Here is a 24,255-nt window from a genome sequence, read left to right on the forward strand (position 1 = left end):
GTTAGGCCCCCTGTCCATGGGCGGGCGGGACCCCGCATGTAGAATCCAACAGCAAAGTTCGACTTTGGGCCCCGCTGGTGACACCTGCGTACCCATCCAGCGCCTTCTTCTTGCTTCGGCACACATGCTCAGTACAGAGGACGCCGCACCGTCGCTACGGCGATGACACGGCCCTCGCGGTGATTCTGCAATAATGATTGCAAAATGGCCGTAGGACAGATGGCTTCCATTGACTTCAATGGATGCCGGCCGTGCGTAGCCCATACAAAATCACAGCATGTTGCAATTTCTTCTCCACGAGCAAAAAAATCGCAATTGATTTCCGCTTGTGAGCAGAAAATCGCGTTTTTACATTGCATGCTATGGGGCTGGATTTACTGCAGAGTCCGGAAGCGGAATTCCGCTCCGTAGTCCAGAATGCAAATCCGTCCATGGACAGGAGCACTCAAGGCTCGGTTCACATGTGGTGAAATTCCCGTGCAAATCTTGTGGAATGACTGAAGCGGGACCGCACGGAAATTACTGATTGGAATTGGACCTCTACAGATACTTTAGAAGTCCCAGGTAGTATAAAGAAGGTGTCCCTGACTCAGTGCTTCACTTTACACCTAGAAGGTTGCACTTCATGCCAATGTTTTTATTTACTTATTTCCCTGTTGAGCACTACACCCAAATCTTCTGGCCTGGCAACATCCTTTTTTGATTGGTGGGGGACACGGTAGTGGGGACTCTAGGAATTTGAGATTTATCACCTGGAAAGTAAGCTTGATGCATCTTCCTAAGGTGCTTAGCTGACCTAAGCTCTTCCCTATTCAACTGTGCCCTCTGCAGAGACAATGGTTTCAGTGCAGCGCTTCCTGAAGCCTCGATCACTTCCTCCAGAAGATGCTCCTCTACTCATTTTGTTAGTGTCTATGAACAACCCAAATCCCTAATACATGGCGATGGATATGGTATAGATTCACAACAGTTGTGTCTTTTATTTTTCCTTTACAGATGGTATTCCAAAAACATGACAAGAAGCCAGGCAGAGCAATTACTAAGAGCAGAGGTAAGCAATAACTATCATGGACCTCTTCTACTGCTGTATATCCTGCTCCAGATACTGCCTAAAGGGAACCTGTTACCTCCCTACTGTACCATAAACTAAGTTATTATGCTGGTAGGGAAGGTCACATGGAGCCGGGTGATGTTTTTTTTTAATACTCACCCACTCCCTGGTTCCTACTATGTGTCCCCTTTGAAGATCGTGACTTGTATGGGATCTTCCAGGTACTATGTAGCACATTTGGTGGGACTGCCCGTTTGTGGTGGGATACCTCCATACTATATAAAGCTTTGTGTAGGACATCAACAGGCATTACATCGGAGATTACCCTTCTTTCTATGGTCCCAGGCTATATCTCTCGGATTAAGAAGGGTCTCCTGGAACACTTTATCATGGCTGCAATACGAGTCATTCCCAGATTATGGAAATTGACCACTCCTCCATTGAGGGTGATACAGGTTAAAGCCTTGGACTCATTAAGGCACATGAAAAAACTTAGATCCATAGATGATAATGCTATCTCCAACTTCTATTCTTCTTGGGCCGTATCGTACCTTTACACAGGCCAGTAGGTACCCAAATAATTGCTCAAATGAGCAATTAATGAGTGACTGTAGACCTGTGTACACAAAAGCCCCAACAAGGTTAAGGGCAAGAGTTGCTCAGAAGTTGTGAGTTGTCCCATTTCAGCCCATTGAAACAGAAGAACTACTGACTTCTCGCTCAATGTTAACAGGAGTTGCTCAATCTTTGCACAACTTGTGGTTTACTGTGAATGGAGGCGGTTGGCTGTAAGAGATCTCCGGCGCGTTCTGTCTTCATTCTCTTATAGACTATTGCTCCTGTGTGAAAGCACAGGAGCGCAAGTCATGCCATGTAAAGGTACCTTCGTGGTTGAACTGCAGAGACTCATCAGCTTTTTCTGCTTGGTTATCTACTGGCCCCCTTTCTTCAAAAGATTCTGTAGCGCAGCTGAGGCATTGATCTGGACACCACGAGGGAGACCATAACACACTCTCTTTTCCCCCTTTTTTATCTTCCGTTTCTCCTTGGTGTACCAAGTTAGATTTTCTGCTTTCACGTTACATGTCCTTGTTATTTTTATTGTTATGGTTTACCAGTATTTCATAGTCACTAAGGTTATGCTGACACAGCTGCAAGTAGCTGTGCGCCGCACAATGACAAACGCACTTGCTGCGTGCTACCAATCCCCATGCACTATCTTTGCGTGTATGCGTGCATAATACGCACCAAGATAGGACATAGCACAAGGTTTTTCTTGCGGTTAGAGGTGTTTGATGTGAGTCTGGGGACAGAGGGATACATGGGGAAAGGGGGTTACCAACTAAGACTTGCCCTGGGGAAAAAGGTACATCGCTAGTCATATTGCAAGGCCTGTTAAAAGATCAGACATTTACTTGTATGGTGGCTACAGAAAGTCAGAGGCACACTTAGCCGGTATTATTGTATCTTAATGTCACCGGAAGCTAGGGGTTTGATAGGTGGAACGCCCCTGTTACACCCTTAGCTCCCGATAGGGTCAATAGCTGAAGGTCCAAGAAGGTGCTACTGTGGCCTCGCTCCTTGTGTGTTAGGCAGCGCTGTGCTCCACCGCAGTTTTCCCTAGCTACCCGCCTGTTCCCCGGGCCCGGCACTGTGCCCTCCCTGGTGTCCCCAGTGGGTACCTATCACTCACAGTCGCCCTGCGCTGTTGCATCCCTGCTGTCATGCAGTCTTTGGGGGACGCATGTAATGGAGTGTTCAGCAACGCTGCCGGCTTCTTGCTCTTCTCCTGCAGTGTGCGGCCGACGTCTGTCAGTGAGTGTCTTGCCACCGCTGAGTCCTCCCTGCTACCGACAGTGCTCTTAAACAGATATGTGGGAATGAATGGGTGAGTGCTGTCTCTGATTGGCTGAGCGCAGGGAGCAATCAGAGGCAGCTCTCAGCTGTCATTCAATAGCTGAGAGCTGCCTCTGATTTGTCACAGTGCTCAGCCCTTTCAGCAGGCAGGGATTTTAAATCCCCGCCTGCTGAAAAATCCTCAAAACAGTGCTGGAGAAGAGCCGGCTGGACGTGGCTGAGCCCCGGCAGCTGCAGAGAGGTGAGTATACATCTTTTTTTTTTTTTACACCTTTTTGGATTGATTTTCAGGGAAGGGCTTATATTTTAAGCCCCTCCCTGAAAATTACTGCAGCGCTTGCTGGCAGCCAATTGCTCTCAATGGAGCTGGCTGTATTGCCGGCTCCATTGAATTAAATGGGAGAACATCGCTCTCCTCTGCCACAGCTGTGATAGCTGTGGCAGAGGATCACGATCTTTATTGTATATTCTCAGTGGGGCCGGCGCTGCTGCCGCCAGCGCCATTGAGCACAAGGTGAAACCCCTGGATGCGATAGCATCCAGGGGTTTCACATACACAGAACCCCGGTTTGACGCAGAATGCAGTTACATGCATTCTGCGAACCGGTGTCCTATAATTTTCGCCGCATGCGCGGTGCACATGTAAAATTCGCACATGTGCCTGTTCTCATTGAAAAGCATTGATTCTATTTAGATGCGTCCGGCAAACGCAACTGACAGACGTGCGTACAAACGCCCGAATGACTGAGCCCCGAGGTGTTTTCACCCATAATGTCCAATTAACTGAATTTACCACCAGTGGACTCTATCAAGGTGTAGAAACATCTCAAAGATGATAAAGAGAAATGGGAGGCGCCTAGAACTAAATTTCAAGTCTTAAATTCTAGCATTCACTTTGTCATTATGGGGTATTAAGTGCAGAATGAAGGGAAAAAATTGATTTTTTTTTTATTTGGCATGCAAGCATTAAAGAGGTAAGATAAACTTTTATCACGTATCCATAAGAAAGGTGATAAAAGTCTTATCCACGGAGATCTCATAACTGAGACACCCACTGATCCCGAGAATGGGGGTCTCCTGTTCCCACCCTCTTGTCACTGTAGGGTCACTTCTCTCAACCGCAGTGATGTCAGATTGAATGGAGCGCTGGATGCCCATATGCAGGCAATGCTTCATTCACTTCATTGGGGCTGATGGAAATAGCCGAGTACAAAGCACTCGGTGAGGTTCTCAGCCGTGAGACCCCTATGAACAGAATTTGATCACCTAGGTGATAAATGTACATCTTGCACAAGCCCTTTAATGTGTATGTCCCATTGTTTGTAAAAACCTACTTAAATGTTATAAAAATTGCTGAAATTATTTTTTTGCAACAATAATGATATGTAAAAATATTTTACAGGACAAAGAAGGAGGATTTATTGTTAGAGATTCAAGTAAAGCTGGAAAGTATACAGTTTCTGTGTATGCGAAGTCATCAGGGTAAGTGAAAGAAATGAAGAGCACACCGAAAACCTTAGACAGATTGATAACTCGTATGTTAATTGTATAATTAATTGGCTTTTACAGGGAAGGAATTATCCGTCATTATGTAGTCTGCGAGTCGCCTTCAAACCAGTATTACTTGGCGGAGAAACATCTCTATACTTCAATTCCAGAACTGATCACTTACCACCAGCATAATGCCGCCGGTAAGGCCTATTAATGTTTATGGCAAAGGTGTCTTTAGGGGGTGTTCACATGTGGCTTATACTATGAATATTTTATGCTACAGATTTGTATGTAGAAAATACACAGCATATTAAACTACAGGTCAGATGGGTAATATTTCATCCGCAGTGTGAATTGTGCAGTGGTGCAGATTTAAAATCTGCACAATGTTAATTTATGCTGTGACTGTTTATCGTGGATTTCACCCCTTCAAATGAGTGGGTGAAATTTGTAGCAAATCTGCATGTATAGCACGCTCTAGAAGTTTGGAAACATCCCATGGTTTATACAGCAAATCACCAGTCAGAAACTTCTTTGGAAGGTTTTTCATCCAGTATGAGTGAGAAACTTGGAGGGGTATTATGGTGATTTAAAATGAAAGTTATATGCTTCATAGGGCTCCTTCACACCGTTTTCACGGTCGGCTGATATACGCTGTGATCTGATGCATTGAAGTCCAATGCATCCGATCACATGGCCGTATTCCCGCAACGTAAAAGTGCATGGCTGGCCACTATAGTGCCGGGTGTTTTTACATCGGACCCACAAGATAGTCCTGGAACTATCTTTCCATCTGGAATACGTCGGCCGCTGCATAGGCTCCTATGGGAGCCAATGACAGCGGCCAGAGAAGGGAGGTGGGAGGGAGTTTAGCAGTATGACTACTAAACTCCATCCCTCTTCTCTCCTACCCTCTGGCTGATTGCAATGGGAGGAGGCAGGGCGGCGCTAAGCGGCTTCCTGTCCCACCTCCTCCCATTGCTTGCTGCGGACAAGGGGCGGGACGGGGATGGAGCTAAGCTCATGCCACCTCCCTGCCCCTTGTTCACAGCCAGCAATGGGAGGAGGAAAAATAGGGCTCACTGAGTTCCGCCCCCGTCCCCTCCCATTGCAATGAGCCGGAGGGGAGGAGAGAGGAGGTGAGCCGACAAGGGGGATGGAAGGGGTAACGGCATGGTGGCCTCGGTGTATATGCGCCAGGGCCCATGCTGTCTGAACAGGCGCACAAACGTTAGATGTGTGTGCCCGTTCACAAGTTTTTACACCTCACATCGTAGCGTATACGGCCGGCCGATATACGCTCGTGTGAAAGAGCGCATAGGGTGATAACATGTATTTTTGCAATATAATATTATAACTTGTTTAACAAAGCTGCAGAGATATGGCCTCACCCCACTTGGTTCTCCATTGATATCCAATGATTACAGCCTGTAGCTTCAGTGTTTCACTGGTCAGGCATGCTCAGTGCCTTCACAGTCTGTGCAGTTGTAAATGCACTCTCCTCAGTAATTGGCAGCAGGGCATTGTGGGAGATGTAGTTTTTGCACTCCTTGACAGTCACTTTAAATAACAATATGGAAATCTGAAGGATGTGGTGCAGGATGGCAAATAAAGGAACTGAATTTCAGTTTTGAATAATGGCAATAAGTGGAAATGTTAGGGAAATTTCGTCCAATCTCTGGAATACCCCTTTAAATGGATCCACTGCATGCCGAGATTATGCAAGGCTGTAATACAAGCAAAGGGTGGATATTTCGAAGAGCCCTAAATTTGAAGTTTTTTCCAGAGTCAGTTTGAAGATTGATCTGCTTTTGTTTTGTTTTTATGGTGGTATAAACACATACACTGCAAAGCTATGGACTTTAGAATTTATTATTTCTTCCCAAATTCCACATTTTAAGAGGATGTTTCCAAACTTCTAGAGGGTACCGTAACAGATGCAGATTTTGGTATGAACTTATTGCGGATTCTCCACTGTGGATAATATGTTCCTGTGGATGTACCCATAGGCCGATGTGACACGTGCAAAAGTTATCCAGTTGAATAAAAAAAATGTATGTCAAAATCTTGATTAAGCCTTCTCTGCCTCAGGGAGTAAAGACTGAATTAAAGGAGCTTTTCGGGCGTAAACTGATTGGCAGGGGTCCGCCTCTTAGGATCTGCGCTAGACAGTTGTGTGATGTTCATTTGACACGTGACCTAAGAGCAGCTCAATCTCATTAAGCTGCAGTTCCTGGCACAGCCACTATACAGTGTACAGTGCTGTGCCTGGTATGGATTGAACTGACATTGGTGCTCACAAGAGCATTACAGACAGAGAATGTTAAGACTGAGATTTAAAAAATGAGCTTTAATACATTTCTATTAATTTTCTTATATAGGATTGATCTCAAGACTTAAATATCCAGTGTGTTCTGTCAGAAGTACACCATCCACTGCTGGGCTCGGCTATGGTAAGCAGTAATACAGTACATTTGAGCAGTTAACACTTGTTTCACACAGATTTAGGCTATGTTCACACTGTGGATTCACCAAAGATTTTCCACAGCAGAAAATCCACGGAAAGTAAACAACATAGTGGTAAATCCACTATGAATCTGCAGCCGAATTTGGTGCAGAAAATCTGCACTACAGGTCAATTTACACACGGAATCAATACAGGTTTCATATGCAGCCTGTGGATTAGATTTTGAAAACTCATCCACTTTGCTGCTGCAGAAATTCTGAACAGAAAGTCTGCAGCAAATCTGCCCCGTGTGAACATGGCCTTCATCAATACTTTACATCTATATTTTTTAGGCAAAACCAGGCATGCATTTAAAAAAGTTAAATAGTAAAGTATGAGGCGTCCTTCACATGGGCCGTACGTATCGCAGCAAGAAAATCACAGCAAAATCGTATCGCTGGTCAGTGTGATATCGCTGCGATTTCTCGCTGTGATGCCGTGATTTTGTAGCACTACAAAGTTGCATATGGTGCTACAAAGTCGAAATATAAGCACTACCCCAAAAATATGCCGTAGCTGCAGAAAAAAAGTATACATCGCTTAGAAGCACTGTCCTGGGTTTTGACACATTTTCTTCTCGGTCCCCAGCAGTCTTCTTCATCTCTTCTGGCTAGGGATTGAAAAATCCTGGAAGCGGTGGCTGTGATTGGCTGATGCTTAGTCAATCACAGGCAGCGCTTGATGAATGGCTGTGATTGTTCATCGAGTGCTGGCTGTGATTGGCTAAGCGTCAGCCAATCACATCCAGCGATTCCAGAAGGCAGGGATCTTTCAATCCCCGGCCAGAAGAGATGAAGAGAAACAGTGTTAATAACCGAGAGGAAGCTGTAACAGCGTTGGCCATGACTTCTAAGGTAATGTATATGTTTTTTTTTTTTTTTTTCCTGCAGCTAGGGCTTAGCTTAGGCTTTGACAGTAGGATTTCCTACTGTCAAAGTTGCATGGCACTGCACAAAAATCACATTTTCGTGCAATACGATGCAACAGAGAGGAAGGCTCTATAGAGAAACATGGGCTACAAAACCTCACAAGTTGTGGGCATATCACCGGACCTGTGAGGTTTTTGTCAGGTTGTCGCATGCTACAAAACTTTGCACTTGTGAAGGAACCCATAGGAAAACATGGGCTTCACATGCATGCGATTTGCAGCATTGTTGCAACGCAACAAAATCGCGCGACTTTGTTGCTCGTGTGAAGGAGGCCTAAATCTTTACCCATACTTTTTCTGTGTTTAGCTTTCATTTAAATGCAATAATATACAGTTAAAGGAAACATATCAACCGATGTATGCTGACTGAGCCACTTGGGACAGGTATACACAATGCCCCCATGTATGCTTTATTCTGAAATGTTGCAGCTGAGGAGAAACCAAATGGACCCCATTATAGTCAATGGGGTCCATTCAGTGCTGTTAGGTTCAGTCCTGAGACAGAGCCGTTCGGTCATGGGGATTCCCCTTACTTGGTCACCGAATGGAGCAGGAAAGCAGAACCCTGGGTAAAGGTGTGAAACCATCCTTATATATGCAAAATCATCGTGACCTGTATAATGACCTCCATTGTCACTGAATAAAATTCACTATACCAAGTTCCACGTTACCAGTAATAACGGAGCATAAGGGTCAAATAATACCACCAAACCTTGATCACATATAACCACGCACATAGTGACTAAAGGCCCATTTAGGCTCAACGATTCTCACTTAAAATTTGCTCAAATTCGTCTTTTAAGTGAGAATCGTTGGGTCTAAACACACGGACACCGTGCAGTTTTTATTAACGATTTGCTCATCATTGTCTTTCAGCAAGCTGAAGGACAACAATGAGTCTTATCAGGACCGCGCGCTGAGTTCTTAGCGGGATACCGTTGATACTATTGTTTCAGCTGGTATCCCGCTCGGAGAACACAGCAGAAGTATGCAGAAGATAAGCACTCCAGCTGTGTTCTGCATACCCCACTCGGAGCGCTCAACTGTATATCAGCTGAGCGCTTCGAGAAGACAACAGCTGTATGCAGAAGATAGTGGTCCCGCTTGTCTTCTGCATACAGCGTGAGCCTTCATTTACACACTTATGCAAAGTGAATGCTCAAAACTGTCACTCAAACTGCCGTTTGAGCGAATTTTGAGCGATTATCTTGCCGTGTAAATGCACACAACGATTATCACTGAAAAGATGTCTTTTGAGCGACTTTAAGCAATAATCATTGTGTCTAAATGGGCCTTAATACTACCATACTGTTACAGAATAAGGACCACTACAAAGATTAGTATTACCAATAATTACGTTATATGAGTGCCAAATTATACCCCCAGATCATGACCACATAATACCACCACATTGTGATTAATACCAACATATAGTACTGTCACTAAATAAAGACCACTGCAAATATCAATAACAACACCAGATAAGGGCCAAATAATGCCACCATGGTGTTACTAAAAAACACACCATAAAAAGACTATTATTGCCCCCCTTATAGTGACCATAGAGCAGTATGTACCAGCTCTACACAGGTGCTGTGCAGGCCATACAGGTGATTATAGTACCATTATATCCAGTGATCACAGGTAACATCATCTCTAACTGGAGTTGTTGACTTTCCCTTTTCTTGTCCATCTGGCCCAGACCATCATGACAACTTTCCCTGGTCACGACTTATCTGTGCAAAATTTGACACGGGCATTTTGGCTCTTCAATTTTCCAGTCACCTGGCTTTGTTTTCCAAACCTTTACATTATCTTCCTATTCATGGTACCCCAGATAGTAACAATGCTACCCATGGTGCTCCACACACTATTAGTATCCCCGTTTTCCTGCTCCCTGAAATTCCACTTTTAGTCTCCCAAGCACAGTATAAGTGCCTCTACTCAATAATAATGCCCCTTAAGGCATCAGCCCCCTCAGTAATGGTATATTTACTAAAATAAAAAGCTGTTATACCCACCTCTGCCGCTACCAGCTTCTGCAGTTTGTGTCCACACTGTTTCCCCACTAGGTTCCGTGTAAAGCGACCCTGTGATCACTGTGGCAAGTTTCTGGGTGAATAGTGCAGGCATGGACTGCAGAGGCCGGTAGTGGGAGAATCGGCATAGATGAGTAGAACTGCCTTTTTTCATTTCAGAGCCTACCACCAAATAGAGCTTAAAAATTTCAGCCCTTTTACAAGCCACAGGACCTGACTGGCCCACCGGGAATATTCCCAGTGGGTTCAATGGCCAGTCCACCTCTGGAACGCCTCAAAACTTTGCCATTGATTCCAACCATTTTTTTGTATTATGCTGCATGTGGAAATAAAACACAAATATGTGTAGCTGAATAGGTTAACATTTAGCTTTCAATGCTTCACTGAATCTCTGCTGGCAGAATATGGAGCCAAAATACATGAAACCTAAGAATCAGTCCATGAGTGATACTAATAATTATAGCCAACCAGAAAGAAAGTGTTACATTAGTTTACTGGGAAGTTAGAGTTAATAGAACATAAATTACTTACAATTATATTTTTGATTTTATCCCAAGGCTCATGGGAGATTGATCCCAAAGACCTGACTTTCTTAAAAGAATTAGGGAATGGACAGTTTGGGGTTGTAAAGTATGGAAAATGGAGAGGTCAACATGAAGTTGCAATCAAAATGGTAAAAGAGGGCTCCATGTCGGAGGATGAGTTCATTGAAGAAGCAAAGTGCATGATGTAAGTGACACTTCTGTGCAACCTTTACAACATATTTCTATTGTTAAAACATGGTCAGCTTTAATCATGCAGAGAATTTGTAAAAGCATATATGCATGTATGTAAGCAGCAAAACAACTGACTATATGAACTACTAGGGCATCTGAACTTGATAGAGGAAGTTTTCTGCTTAGGAACCCGGTCCAGGAGCCAGAATGGAGAGCCACTATAGAGAAATAAATTCCACGCTGGTGGACCCATCTCATGGATGCATTACATGGCTAGATTGTCATGTGAATGGCAGTTATACAAGCAACAGTGGCAGGAGTGTGCCTAGCCTTTTTATTGCCTGAGCCAAACACTTGTAATGATGGCCCACCTAGTACCATAGGTTTGGCAGGCTCTCAGGTGTGTAGCCACTGGGCCTTTGATTGCCCAAAGGTTTTAGGTGTTACAACTCCCATTGTGGCCTGAACAATCGTAAGAATAAACTGGAAGTTATTGTTTCCAGAAATTTTACCACCCAACCATATAGTGAATCCATCACTGACCAGACACAATCAGAGACAGACTTAAAATTTTCAGCCAATGTCTAAATCTAATGTCTTATCTGATTTGGAGTCATTCTCTTTTCTGTTTTTTTTTTCTACTATCTCACTCAGACCACCATGATGACTTCTCCCAATTACACTTGCTGGATAAGTCACTGTAAAAAGACACAGCTTCTGTTGTGCTTTTTGATGTTCAAGCTTCTAAACAGCATGTTTGTAGCTGCACATTTTCCACTGTGGAAAATCTGCAGCAAATTCGTAACGTGAACATCATCTTCATCATCCAGCAGTCCCATCACTGCTACCTGCATAACTTTTATTATGTTTGCTTTCTTCCTGTCTCTTCTCCATTTCTTCTTACACACTTCATCTTCTTTCATGCCCTCCACCCTCCCCATCTGATATTTTCTAACCCCCTAGCATTTCTTCCCTCCTGCCATGAACCTCCTGGCAGAGCTCTCACCACCTTCTCCTGCTCTACACTGCAGTGTGCAGGACCTTTGTCACTTGACTACAATATCATAGAAGGTACTTAAATCCTTGTGGTTGAGTTTTTCCAGTAATCTGCTCAAAATTGCAGCAAGAACACCATGGTTTTGCCACGATTTCCTCAGAGCCAAATCACATACAACTCAGTCCTGTAAAAATTATTCCAAATTTGCGTTTTTTTTTCCCTACATGATTTTGTACTTTAATGTTAAACTATGCAGAGAACGACACCTTTTTATTAATTTGTCGCCCCTGTAGTCAGGAAAGAGCATGCCTTAGGTGCGTAGCTCAACTTGCCTCATTGACAGTATGCGTCTGGCTCCAGGTAATCTATTCATACTTGGCTTCCCCAGAAATAACAAGTGATCAGTAAGGGTTAGAGGAGCCAGGCCTGTAGCGATCACCCCTTAAAGGGTGCTTTCACACATAACGGAAAGATCCACCATGGACAAATCTACTACTAAATCCATGTCTTTCATCAATTTTCTATGTTTCCATTGCAGATTTTGAAGTGGAAATAGTATGGATTTGCCCTTTGCAAATCCGCAGCGATTCTGGGGCAAATCTGTATAAAACGCACGTGGATTTTGCAGCAAATTTTTTTGAAGTAGATTTTTCCTCCGCTTGTGAAAGCACTCATTTTTTTACTGACAGCAGTAGATATTAGAGATGAGCGAGCACGCTCGTTTAAGGCTGATGCTCGAGTGAGTATCGGTCTTTTCGAGTAACTGATTACTCGACCAAACACCATGCGAGGAGGCGCGGGGCGGTGTGGTGGAGCAGGGGGAGAGTGAGAGAGATCTCTCTCCCCCCCCCCCCCCCGCATGGTGCTCGGACGAGTAATCAGTTACTCAAAAATACCGATGCTCGCTCGAAGCATCAGCCTTAAACGAGCGTGCTCGCTCATCTCTAGTAGATATCTATTATCAGCAGCACCAAGACATAAAAATCAAACAAATCAAGAGGGACTTTAATGTAACTCATAGCTACGGGCGTAACTCCCAGATGGATAGTATCTTTTAGCATGTGTGTTTGCTTTACAGGAAACTATCCCATGAAAATTTGGTTCAGTTATATGGAGTCTGCACCAAACAACGGCCGATTTTTATCATTACTGAGTATCTCTCCAATGGCTGCCTGCTGACTTATCTGAAGGAGTCCCGTTCTCGTATGGGACGGGGAGACCTCCTGTCCATGTGTAGCAATGTATGCGCTGCAATGAATTATCTTGAGGCTAAACAATTTCTTCACCGTGATCTGGTAAGGAATTTCACATTAACATTCTGTAGACCTTGATGAAATGATACTAAAAATGCATAAAACTGCCAGTGACCCAATTTCTAATTTCTTTTAGGCTGCCAGAAATTGTTTGGTTGCTGAAGATGGGACAGTAAAAGTTTCAGACTTTGGCCTCTCGAGGTATAAAAAATTCTCCCTTTTATAAATTTACGGCATATCAAGGTAGTGACTGAATGGAGAGGTGGCTGTGCATTTGTATGGCTCTTTCTGTTAAAGTCTACAGTACTAATGGAAAATGTACCCTATTAGCAACAAACCACACTTCCTTTCCACCAAGCCATGTTGCTTGTGCGATGAAAATGCCTAAAAGACATAAATGTAGTGTAAAGCATGTGAACCAATTTTTTCGCACAAATGCAGCCAGAATCCTGACCCCTATTGTTCTGATCCTGGACAGGTATGTTTTGGATGACGAATATACAAGTTCACTGGGTTCAAAGTTTCCCGTCCGTTGGTCTCCGCCTGAAGTTCTTTTATACAGCAAGTTCAGCAGTAAATCAGATGTATGGTCATTTGGTAAGTGATATTAAAATTGATTTTCCAAGATTTAGACAAAAACCTCATTCTTCAAACGAATAGGCAAGATATGTAGGAAGAACAGTAAAATAATACAATCTGACAAGTACTAGCTATTACAGTTGTAACATGGCACATGGTCCCATTGATGTTGTGTTTTGCAGACATCAGGTTGTAGTGATGTTACTGCCATACTAAAGTAAGGTCATATGGCATCCTTGTAGAATCACAATCATAAAAGGTTGAACCACTATATATCAAATAGACTCTTTGTCAAAAAAATCAAGCATTACTAACTTCGAATTTTGATGCAGAATTCTATTTTCAATTCCGTGCCAAAATCCACACGTTAGCAGTGCTGAATATACTCATTATCAAAAAATAAATAAATCAAGCCCCTAGAGATTGTTGTTATTTTGTTGCAAAACTCAGTATGCAGTTACATCTCAGGTAGATATGCAAATGATTAAAGTTGTGGTGTGATTAGATGACCGGTTTTGCCACAGGAACACCCCTAGGATAGGGAAGATAACGGGTTGTAGTTGTCACCGGTGACGCCACCGTTCCTTCACACACCAGAATGACCCTCGGCGGAGAATAAATGCAGCCACTCAGTTCTTAGTACCACAGGTCTCTAGGGACAGTTAGAGCCCGGCATAAACTTTACTTGAAAACTTGACACAGATAACACAAAGCAGTTCAATTAAAGTTTTTACAGTGCAGGCAAATGACTTTAGAACTTAGTACCTCCACACAGCTCTCATAAGCTCAAAGACACCCATGTAGATGTACCTCTATGCGGTGATCCAGGCTCCAGACAGTCACGTAGGAAAATTTAGAGGATTAATTAGTACCTCTGCACTGGCCTTGAGAAGAAGTAGTTACTTACAAAAACTCTCTCACTCTTGGGGGTTTACTCCACTCACATCCAACTCACAAGCAGAACAGGATTTCTCTCCTCCGCTTCCATCTTCACCATAAGAAGGCTGAAGATGCCTTCATGTGGCTCTGTATTAGGTGGAACTCAGGTGGCAGACAAGATGGAAGATGACCCTTTCCCGCTCTCAAGCACTCACTTTTATACCCTCTCTCTTACTACATGATATAACAGATTTGATACATTTACATGCAGGCTTTGGATTTTATTAAACATTTAACCTTTCTAGTACTGCAGCTGTGCAACACACACACTGGAAATGACAGGACAGCTTTGCACAGTGCATCAACATAAGACACACTTGTATGACATTTATGGAGGGGACCAGGATGGTGCACTGGGCCACTACACTTCCAAGAGGCATATCCCAACAAGATAATGCTCAACTGCACACAGCAAGTGTGTCACAGGAATGTCCCCACAACATTATCACACTTCTGTGGCCTACCTGGTCGCCAGATTTATTGCCAAGAGAACATGTATGGGACCATCTGTAACGCCATTTTCGCCGAGTTTACACAACCCAGAGGCTCAGTTACAGCAAATGTGGAGTGATATGCCGCAAGATATCATACGGAACCAGTATGCCTCCATGCTCACCTATATCACATGTTGTATGCAAGCTAGGGGTGGCCCAAAAGACTACTAGAGCCTCTATGCTCCCCCGTATCATATCTTGTATACAAGCTAAAGGGCGGTACAACAGTGTGTAACAAGTGTTGAAATAATGGATTAAATCTTATCACTTGCTCCCTCCAATGGGACCCACCTCCTGACCTGAACGTGTTCCCTGATGGCCATCCTCCTATCCGTTTGGCTGATTATTTCATCAAGTGGGACGCTGATGCAGCATATACTTAGTGCCGCCCATATCCTAGAGTTTGCTGCAAGGTGCAAAAGATAGAATGCATAGTTCGGACGTTGATGAAGAGAAGGCCCAGCAGGCTGAGGCTGTGAGGGGAAAAAAAACTAATATATCTGTCCCAGTCCCCTCCAAACACAAATACATAAAAATACACTTATTGTCCATTTCTGTCTTACTTTTTCCCTTTTGGGACCTACAGCTCTCAGCATGTCCTAACAGCTACAGACCTTCAGGAGCTGCTGGCAGTTGTAGTTTTTCATCCTGTGAACTGCCATAGTATTACATTACAGTGATGTGTGGGTTCCCATCACTATAACATAATTGTATGGTAGTTCATAGAGTGAAGTTGTAGTTTTCATACCTATCATATGCTGGTGCCAGCTGATAAGTTGGATCAAAGAAAATTACAATCCCAGCCATTCAATTCCCACAGATGCCACGGTCAATAACAAGCGTGGCACCTAAGGTTCATATATAGATGATATGGTATTTATACTGCATGGGCACAACATATGATGTAATATAATATAGTCATGGTATATTTACCTTTTCCCCCTTCATCACACCACCCCCCTTCCCCCCCAAAAAAGACATATGTACCCCAAAAGGGTGCTAATTGTAAACTACAACTCATCCAGAAAAGAACAAGCTCTTATAAAACTGTGTCAGCAGAAAAATATAAAGCCATTACTTCTGCACTGTGGCATCAAACACATCATTTTTTAAAAATATGTCTTTACAGTGCAAAGTAGTAAAATAGAAAATAAACTAGATATAGTTGGTAACACCCCAACCAAAATGACCCAGTGGAATAAGGGTCAAAAAAACAATAGATTAATTTGTTTCTATTCCTCCAAAAAACTCATAAAAGTGAACCAATGAATGATATGTACCCCCAAATGGCATCACTGAAAAACACAAGCCCTCATATGACTGTCAATGGGAAAAAAGAGAGATAGGCATCTTAAAATGCTACAATGGTAAAAAAATTACTACTTCCTGAATGTCTAGAGATGAACAAGTAATATTTGCATGTAAGGATTTAAGGTCCATTTAGATACAACGATTCTCGCTCAACATTAGCTCAAAGCCATCTTTTGAGCGAGAATCGTTGGCTCTAAATGTGCGGCCATCGTGCAGTTTTCGTAAAAGATGCAGCAAGCTGAAAGACAACGATGAGTCTTATCAGGACCAGAGAACACAGCAGCTGTACACAGAAGACAGCGCTCCAGCTGTTTTCTGTATACCTCACTCAGCGCTCAGCTGGATACCAGCTGAGTGCTCTATGAGCACAGCAGGAGTATGCAGAAGACAGCGCTCCAGCTGTCTTCTGGATACCCCGCTCGGTGTGCTCAACTGTATACCAGCTGAGCGCTTTGTGAACGCAACAGAAGTATGCAAAAGACAGTGCTCCAGTGGTGTTCTGCATACCCCACTCGGAGTGCTCAGCTGTATACCAGCTGTGCGCTCCGAGAAGAAAACAGCTGTATGTAGAAGACAGCAGTCCTGCTTGTTTTCTGTATACAGCGTGAGCCTTCATTTACACACTTATGCAAAGTGAACGCTCAAAACTGTCCCTCAAACTGCCGTTGAGCGATCATCTTGCCGTGTAAATGCACACAAAGATTATCGCTCAAAAGATGTCTTTTGAGCGATAATCTTTGTTTCTAAATGGACCCTTATTTGCATGCTGTTTTTCATTATGCCGTGGGTTTGTGTTTCAGGTTTCCACCTGGATCACTCCAGACGGCACTGAGGCAGAATCCCGAACTGAATCATTCCTTAACTTTAGTCAAACAGAGACGAATAAGTTTTTGTTTGACAAGGTTTCCATTAGTTCTGTCCTTTAAAATAGAAACTAATGTAAACTATATTGACAAGTGAAAGCCTATTGTTCCGTTTCATGTTCCATCTTAATCCTTTTTTCAAGGATTCAAATGGATCCTGAGGGGAGACCCTGAGACATAGTCAAAAATGTGGTGTGAATGCATCCTAACTTTAGAGTTGACCCTTAGGCCTTAGTCAGACGGGTGTTTTTAGCCGCGATTTGCGCATGCGCATGCGTCCAGCGATTTTATAAAACCATTGCTTTGCAATGGTATCGGACACATGAGCGCTTTTCATGCGCTCGTCCGATACATTATAGAACAGAAATCGCAGATCGCACCTATCTGCGATCTGCGATTCCTGTTCTCTTCTCTATATGCGCTCAATGGGGCCGGCGGCAGCAGCGCCGACCCCATTGAGAACATATAGAAGACAAATCATTCTTCTCTGCCACAGCTGTAACAGCTGTGACAGAGAAGAACGATGTTTGCCCATTGAATTCAATGGAGCCGGCAATACAGCCGCTCCATTGAAAGCAATGGGCTGCCGGCGTGCGGGGGGTGAATTGTCGGGAAGGGCTTAAATATATAAGCCCTTCCCTGCAATTCATCCTAAAATGTGTTAAAATAAAAAAAAAATTGTACACTCACCTTTCCGCTGCAGCCGGAGTCCAGCCGCTGCCGCTGTCAGTTCTCCTGAACTGCTTCTCGGCACTATTCAGCCGGCGGGGCTTTAAAATCCCCGCCTGCTGAATGATCTGCCTCTGATTGGTCACAGCCCTGACCAATCAGAGGCAGGTTTCACTCACACACCCATTCATGAATTCATGAATGGGTGAGTGACTGCTGCCTCTCAGCGCTGAGCCAATCAGGGGCAGGTCTGACTCACATCCATTCATGAATTCATGAATGGGTGTGAGTGAGACATGCCTCTGATTGGCTCAGCGCTGAGCAAATCAGGGGGCAGGTCTGACTCACACCCCCTTCACACCCACTGCACCACGGCCGCGCGGAGCTCCGGCTGCCGGGAGAAGGTGAGTATATATATATATTTTTTATTTTTACACATTTTAGGATGAATTGCAGGGAAGGGCTTATATATTTAAGCCCTTCCCGACAATTCATCCCGGGCTCGCCCGCAGCGCATTGCTTTAAATGGAGCCGGCTCTATTGCCGTCTCCATTGAATGCAATGCGCTGGACAGCTCCGGCCCGTTTCTAATGAAACGCGGCTAGGAGCAGATTTTCGGGCGATTTGCGGGCGACTTGCGCGCACCGGTCACGCGATTTGCGGATGCGCATCCGTCATGCGATCTGCAAATCGCGTGAAAAAACGCCCGTGTGACTAAGGCCTCAGGCCTCATGTCCACGGGCAAAAGAAGAATTAAAATCCGCAGCGGATTTTAACACTTCTCCTGCCAGCGGATCCGCATCCCATAGGGATGCATTGACCACCCACGGGTAGATAAATACCCGCGGATGGTCAATAAAAGTGATTTTTAAAAAAACGGAGCATGAAAAAATCTGGACCATGCTCCATTTTCGTGCGGGTCTCCTGCGGGGACGGCTACCGCGGGCTTCTATTAAAGCCTATGGAAGACGTCCGGATCCGCGGGAGACCAAAATCGGAATTTACTCACCTGCTCCGGATCTTCCCTTCGCCGCGGCTTCATCTTCTCTCCGTCGCAGCCGGATCTTTTTTCTTCGGGCCGGCACATGCGTGGGGCACGTAACCGACGTGCCCTGCGCATCCGCCGAGCCGAAGAAAGAAGATCCGGCCGCGACGGAGAGAAGATGAAGCCGTGGCGAAGGGAAGATCCGGAGCGGGCGAGAGGTAAGTTTATTCTTATTTTTATGCCTCATGTCCGCGGGGCAGGAGGGACCCGCTACGGATTCTACATGGAGAATCCGCTGTGGGCCTGATTTTCCCCATGGACATGAGGCCTTAGAGTTAATTCTACTGGTGGGCCTTTGTATCCCAGTCCGACACTGTCTGTAGCAATTGGATCACATGGCCATTACTATGTGTGAAATGTCCATGAGGCCTAGTATCTACACAGGGTATTCCGATACCTATAAATTATACCATCTGTAGATATCAGGAAACTTACCTGAGCGTACAAGAACAATATTGGAGTAATTTGCTAATCTTTGTAATTGTACCAAACAATACATTTTATATGCAGATTTGAGATTGCAACACAACAGCACCCTCAAGACTACTTGTCTCATATTAGGGGGTAAAAATATCTTAATTCTAAAAAAAAGGTGATCAGAATAAATGCTTGGATCTATGACCCATCTACAGCAATCTATTACACGTACATTGTAATGAAATCTTTAAAGTCAGACAGCTAGACCATTTTCAAACGCTTTCAATGAATCAGTTATTAGAACATCCTGTGGCAGAGAGGTTCAGAGTATGTGCCATTAATAATCACCCTCTGCTTTCTATCACTGACCAGTTACTTACCCACTGACACACATTCTCACCCAGACCAAGCATTCTCATTTTATATGCCAATCTTTTATGTGTGCATTATGTGTGTTGTGTGCATTTAGACGGCAAGATGATCGCTCAAAATTCGCTCAAACAGCAGTTTGACTGACAATTTTGAGTGTTCACTTTACATAAGCTCTTAAGTAGCTAATTAGCTACTTAAGAGCTTATTGGTGTGTAAATGCAGGCTCCCGCTGTATACAGAAGACAGCGGGAGTGCTGTCTTCTGTATATAGCTGCTGTGTTTTCGGAGCACTCAGCTGGTATCCCGCTGGGAAGTCCCTCGTAGCAGCTGATCAGATTGGTTTGACAGGACTGATCCCTCATAAACCCTTAAACATTTTACTCTAAAGTTAACAAAAATACATTTTAATTTTTTAGGTGTTCTGATGTGGGAAATTTTCACATTTGGAAAGATGCCTTACGAAAGATTCAACAACAGTGAAATTGTGGATCAAGTAATAAAAGGAGTCCGTTTGTACAGACCTCAACTTGCAACAGAAAAAGTGTACAGTGTGATGGTTAGCTGTTGGGAAGAGGTAACAGTAAATTGCATTGATGTATAAACTTTAATGTAGTATTAACAGAACGCACACAACTCTTTACAGTTTCAGCATTATAAAAATGATATGCCAATGAAGGTTTTCATATCAGACGTTTTGATTGTTGGTGGTCTGGGGGACGAAACCATCACTGATTGCTAAAATGAACAGGCAGAAGTGTTCATCTGAGTGCTGTGCCTGTTCAGCTGCTTCCATCATAGCTCAGAGCAGTGTAAAGGTTCCATCGAAAGTCTATGAAGTCCTTACATCGCTGGTGATGACAGCTGAACAGGTACTTCGCTCAACTGCAAACTTCTGCACATTCGTTTTAGTGATCAGTGGGGGTCTCGGCATCCAGACCCACAAAATTCAGAACTTCTGACATATCGCTATGACACATCAGAAGTTTTTAAAAAGTTTAGTTATACTTGAAGACAAAAAGCCAATCCAACCTTTCTTGACGCATGAATCTCAGTTGAGGAGACTCAAAAGGCCATTCATGCTCCTCTGGGTAATATGCAAATAAGGGAGATGGAATAATACCTCCACAGTGCCAGCTATTGCAAGGCAGCATATTACCTAGAGGAGCATGAATGGCCTTTTGAGTCTCCTCACTCACCGTCTAGGTGCTCTCCCAAAGGAGAAAAGATAGCATTTTTGACCTCTGTCCCAGGTCTCTCACTAGCAAAGCCAGACTCCTACTGTACACTGATGAAGGGTAAATACCCCGAAACAGCTATCTGTAGATGGTGTCTGACTTTACTTTTAATTTCCAGTCATTGTTACAAGGCTTGTATAAAGAGTCTAACTTTGGCTTGAAGGAATGTTGCCTTCCAATAGGTCAGTTACTCGAGCGAGCATCGCTCTTCACAAGTAACTGCCTTCTCGTCTGGGCATGCTCAGGGGGGGGGGGGGGCAGGGGTAGAGAGAGAGATCTCTTTCACTCTCCCCCCCCCTCCGCTTCCCTCCACTTTCCCCCGCCGCCCCCCGAGCATGCTCGGACGAGAAGGCAGTTACTTAAGAAGAGCAATGTTCGCTCGAGTAGCTGACTTTACCGAGCGTCCTCGCTCATCTCTACTCTTGACCAGAGGGAAAAGTGTTCATTTGTACAGCCATATCCTTCGCCACTCTACGGATGGTATTACCATGTTTTACACATCAGGAAAATAACAAAAATAATTTGTCTCTCATTTTTTTCCACAGAAAGCTGATGACAGACCAAGCTTTCGAAACCTCCAGGCAACAATTTTGGAAATTATGGAGGAATTGTAAAGACGTTTGGAGAGTTTGCATTTAGCTGAAACGAGAAGTTTGTCTCCAACTTGATGACTATAATTTAACAAAATCACTGAACTTTATATGTGACCTGTTACATATCTTGGCTTGTACTGATGTATCCCTCCTGACCCTTCCTCTTGGTGCAACCTGTCCTGAGATGAGTGTCACAAGATGTCCTGCAGTGAAAAAAACATGATTATTTGGTACTCTGTCTGGAGATGCTTATGCCACATGTGGCCACCTAGTGGTTGTGACGTGCACTTCAGATAGTCAAGTGTTAACAGCATATGGAGAAAATGAATTGACATTGTATTGTGAGAAATTGTAGTCCTTAACGAAATTTGCAGGGTGAACACATCCATACTTGTTATCACGATATACAGTAGTTGCTTTAACAGCAGTCAAAGTGGAACTGAGGTCAACAAATTGTTACATTTCTCTTGTGTTAATATTTATAGATAATAACGAACACATTGTACTTCAAGTCCTATTTAAAGAACTACTATGTATATATGCGCACACAGGTATCAATATAAAATATATTGTTACTACTTTTTGAGACTTGTGTTAATGGGAAAACTTGGAAAAAGGCAAATCCCTCTAAAGTGCTGACCATTAAAGGGGTTGTCCCGCGGCAGCAAGTGGGTCTATACACTTCTGTATGGCCATATTAATGCACTTTGTAATGTACATTGTGCATTAATTATGAGCCATACAGAAGTTATAAAAAGTTTTATACTTACCTGCTCCGTTGCTGGCGTCCTCGTCTCCATGGTGCCGACTAATTTTCGCCCTCCGATGGCCAAATTAGCCGCGCTTGCGCAGTCCGGGTCTTCTCCTGTCTTCTATGGAGCCGCTCGTGCAGAATGCAGGCTCCGTGTAGCTCCGCCCCGTCACGTGCCGATTCCAGCCAATCAGGAGGCTGGAATCGGCAATGGACCGCACAGAAGAGCTGCGGTCCACGGAGACAGAGGATCCCGGCGGCCATCTTCAGCGGTAAGTATTGAAGTCACCGGAGCGCGGGGATTAAGGTAAGCGCTCCGGTAAGCTTTCTTTACCTCCCTGCATCGGGGTTGTCTCGCGCCGACCGGGGGGGGGGGTTGAAAAAAAAAAAAACCCGTTTCGGCGCGGGACAACCCCTTTAAGCTTCTCCCTTCCTGCTAATCTGCTGTCCATTGTTTGTTGTCAAGTGAAGTCAGTCAACAGAGATGAGATTGATAACAGGAGAGCGATGTCTCATGCTGCCCATAGAATTCTATAGAGAGAAGGTAGAGTTTACATAGACACTGCAGCAGCTAACTGAGAATTAAAAATACAGAGGGGAAAACTGGTGAAAAATGCAATATACAAGTCGTAGAATTACCAATTATAGGGTTATTCTTCATGGACACACATGGCAGCTTATTCTCAAGTCATCTGAAAGCGAAGGTACACTTTAGGCCACTTTTACAGGGGCGACAAAATCGTGTGATTTTCTCGCGATGCGACAGCGCTATAAATCGCATGTATGTGAAGCCAGTGCTTTCCAATGGGTTTCTTCACATTAGTGATATTTTGTAGGATGCTACATTGCGAGAAAAAAAGAATCACGGCGTGTGAAATATTGCTGTGATTTGCGCTGTTTTGTAGCCCATGTTTCCCTATGGAGCCTTCCTTTGTGTTGCATCGTATTGAACGAAAACTCAGTTTTCATGTGGTGCAATGTAACTTTTAGGCCTTAGTCAGACGGGCGTTTTTTTGCGCGATTTGAAAAAATATATATATATTCACCTGCTCCCGGCAGCCGGAGTTCCGTGCGGCCTGCAGTGGGTGTGAAGGGGGTGTGAGTCAGACCTGCCCCCTGATTGGCTCAGCGCTGAGCCAATCAGGGGGCAGGTCTGACTCACACCCACTGCAGGCCGGCCGCGGGGAACTCCGGCTGCCGGGAGCAGGTGAGTGTGTATATATTTTTTATTTTAACACTTTTCTGGATGAATTGCAGGGAAGGGCTTATGTATTTAAGTCCTTCCCGACAATTTATCCCACACTCGCCCGCAGCTCATTGCTTTCAATGGAGCCGGCTGTATTGCCAGCTCCATTGAATGCAATGCGCTGGACAGCTCCGGCCCGTTTCTAATGAAACGCGGCTAGGAGCAGATTTTCGGGCGATTTTCGGGCACCGGTCACGCGATTTGCGGATGCGCATCCGTCATGCGATCCGCAAATCGCGCGAAAAAACGCCCGTCTGACTAAGGCCTTACAGTGGGAAATCCTACTATTTCCCTTTAAATTACCCGTAGCTACATTAAAAAAAAAACAACAAAAAAAACAATACATCACCTAACAGGCGCTGTCCGCTCTGGCACATCTTCTCTGCAGCTCCGGCACACTTTTCTATAGTCTTCAGCCAGTGCTTCCTAGTCAGGAGGTTCAAAAACCCTGCCTCTAGGAAGAGCTGGCTCTGAATCGTTCACGAGCGCCGTGGCTCAGCCAATGACTGCAGTGCTCTATAAACCAATCACAGCCATCACATTGAATGGCTGTGATTTGATTGGTTCATAGACCGCTGCAGTGATTGGTTCTCAAGCGCCATGGCTCAGCCAATCAGAGCCAGCACTTCCTGCAGGAGAGGTTTTCAAACCCCTGACCAGGAAGAGCTGGGGAAAAACTACAAGCAGGTGTGTCGGGGACCTGCGAGGAGAAGTGCAGCTGAGCAGACAGCACCTGTTAGGTGATGCATTGGGTTTTGTTTTTTAAAGCAGCCAGGGCTTATTTTCAGAGTAGGGCTTATATTTCAGCACTCCCCTACTCCATGAAAATCCTGGCAAAAGAGTGCTACAAAATCGTGTGACTTTGTAGTGCCACAAAATCATGATATCGTCCTGACAAAAAAC

The 24,255-nt window shown here is 44.3% G+C and overlaps 1 protein-coding gene across 1 annotated transcript in view; it reads left to right on the top strand.

The window, feature by feature from the left end:
• BTK (Bruton tyrosine kinase) overlaps positions 1 to 21,904 on the top strand; it is an 86,234-nt gene extending 64,330 nt beyond the window's left edge. The window contains exons 10-19 of the mRNA XM_066581009.1: positions 997 to 1,051; positions 4,311 to 4,390; positions 4,478 to 4,599; positions 6,781 to 6,852; positions 10,430 to 10,601; positions 12,664 to 12,880; positions 12,975 to 13,039; positions 13,317 to 13,435; positions 19,944 to 20,101; positions 21,308 to 21,904. Coding sequence (XP_066437106.1) covers positions 997 to 1,051; positions 4,311 to 4,390; positions 4,478 to 4,599; positions 6,781 to 6,852; positions 10,430 to 10,601; positions 12,664 to 12,880; positions 12,975 to 13,039; positions 13,317 to 13,435; positions 19,944 to 20,101; positions 21,308 to 21,376 — 1,129 coding nt within the window. The 3' untranslated portion in view covers positions 21,377 to 21,904. The remainder of the gene's footprint in view (positions 1 to 996; positions 1,052 to 4,310; positions 4,391 to 4,477; positions 4,600 to 6,780; positions 6,853 to 10,429; positions 10,602 to 12,663; positions 12,881 to 12,974; positions 13,040 to 13,316; positions 13,436 to 19,943; positions 20,102 to 21,307) is intronic.
• Positions 21,905 to 24,255: the final 2,351 nt, after the last annotated feature.

Source organism: Eleutherodactylus coqui, chromosome 10 (assembly GCF_035609145.1).
Source record: "Eleutherodactylus coqui strain aEleCoq1 chromosome 10, aEleCoq1.hap1, whole genome shotgun sequence".
Lineage (NCBI taxonomy): Eukaryota > Metazoa > Chordata > Amphibia > Anura > Eleutherodactylidae > Eleutherodactylus > Eleutherodactylus coqui.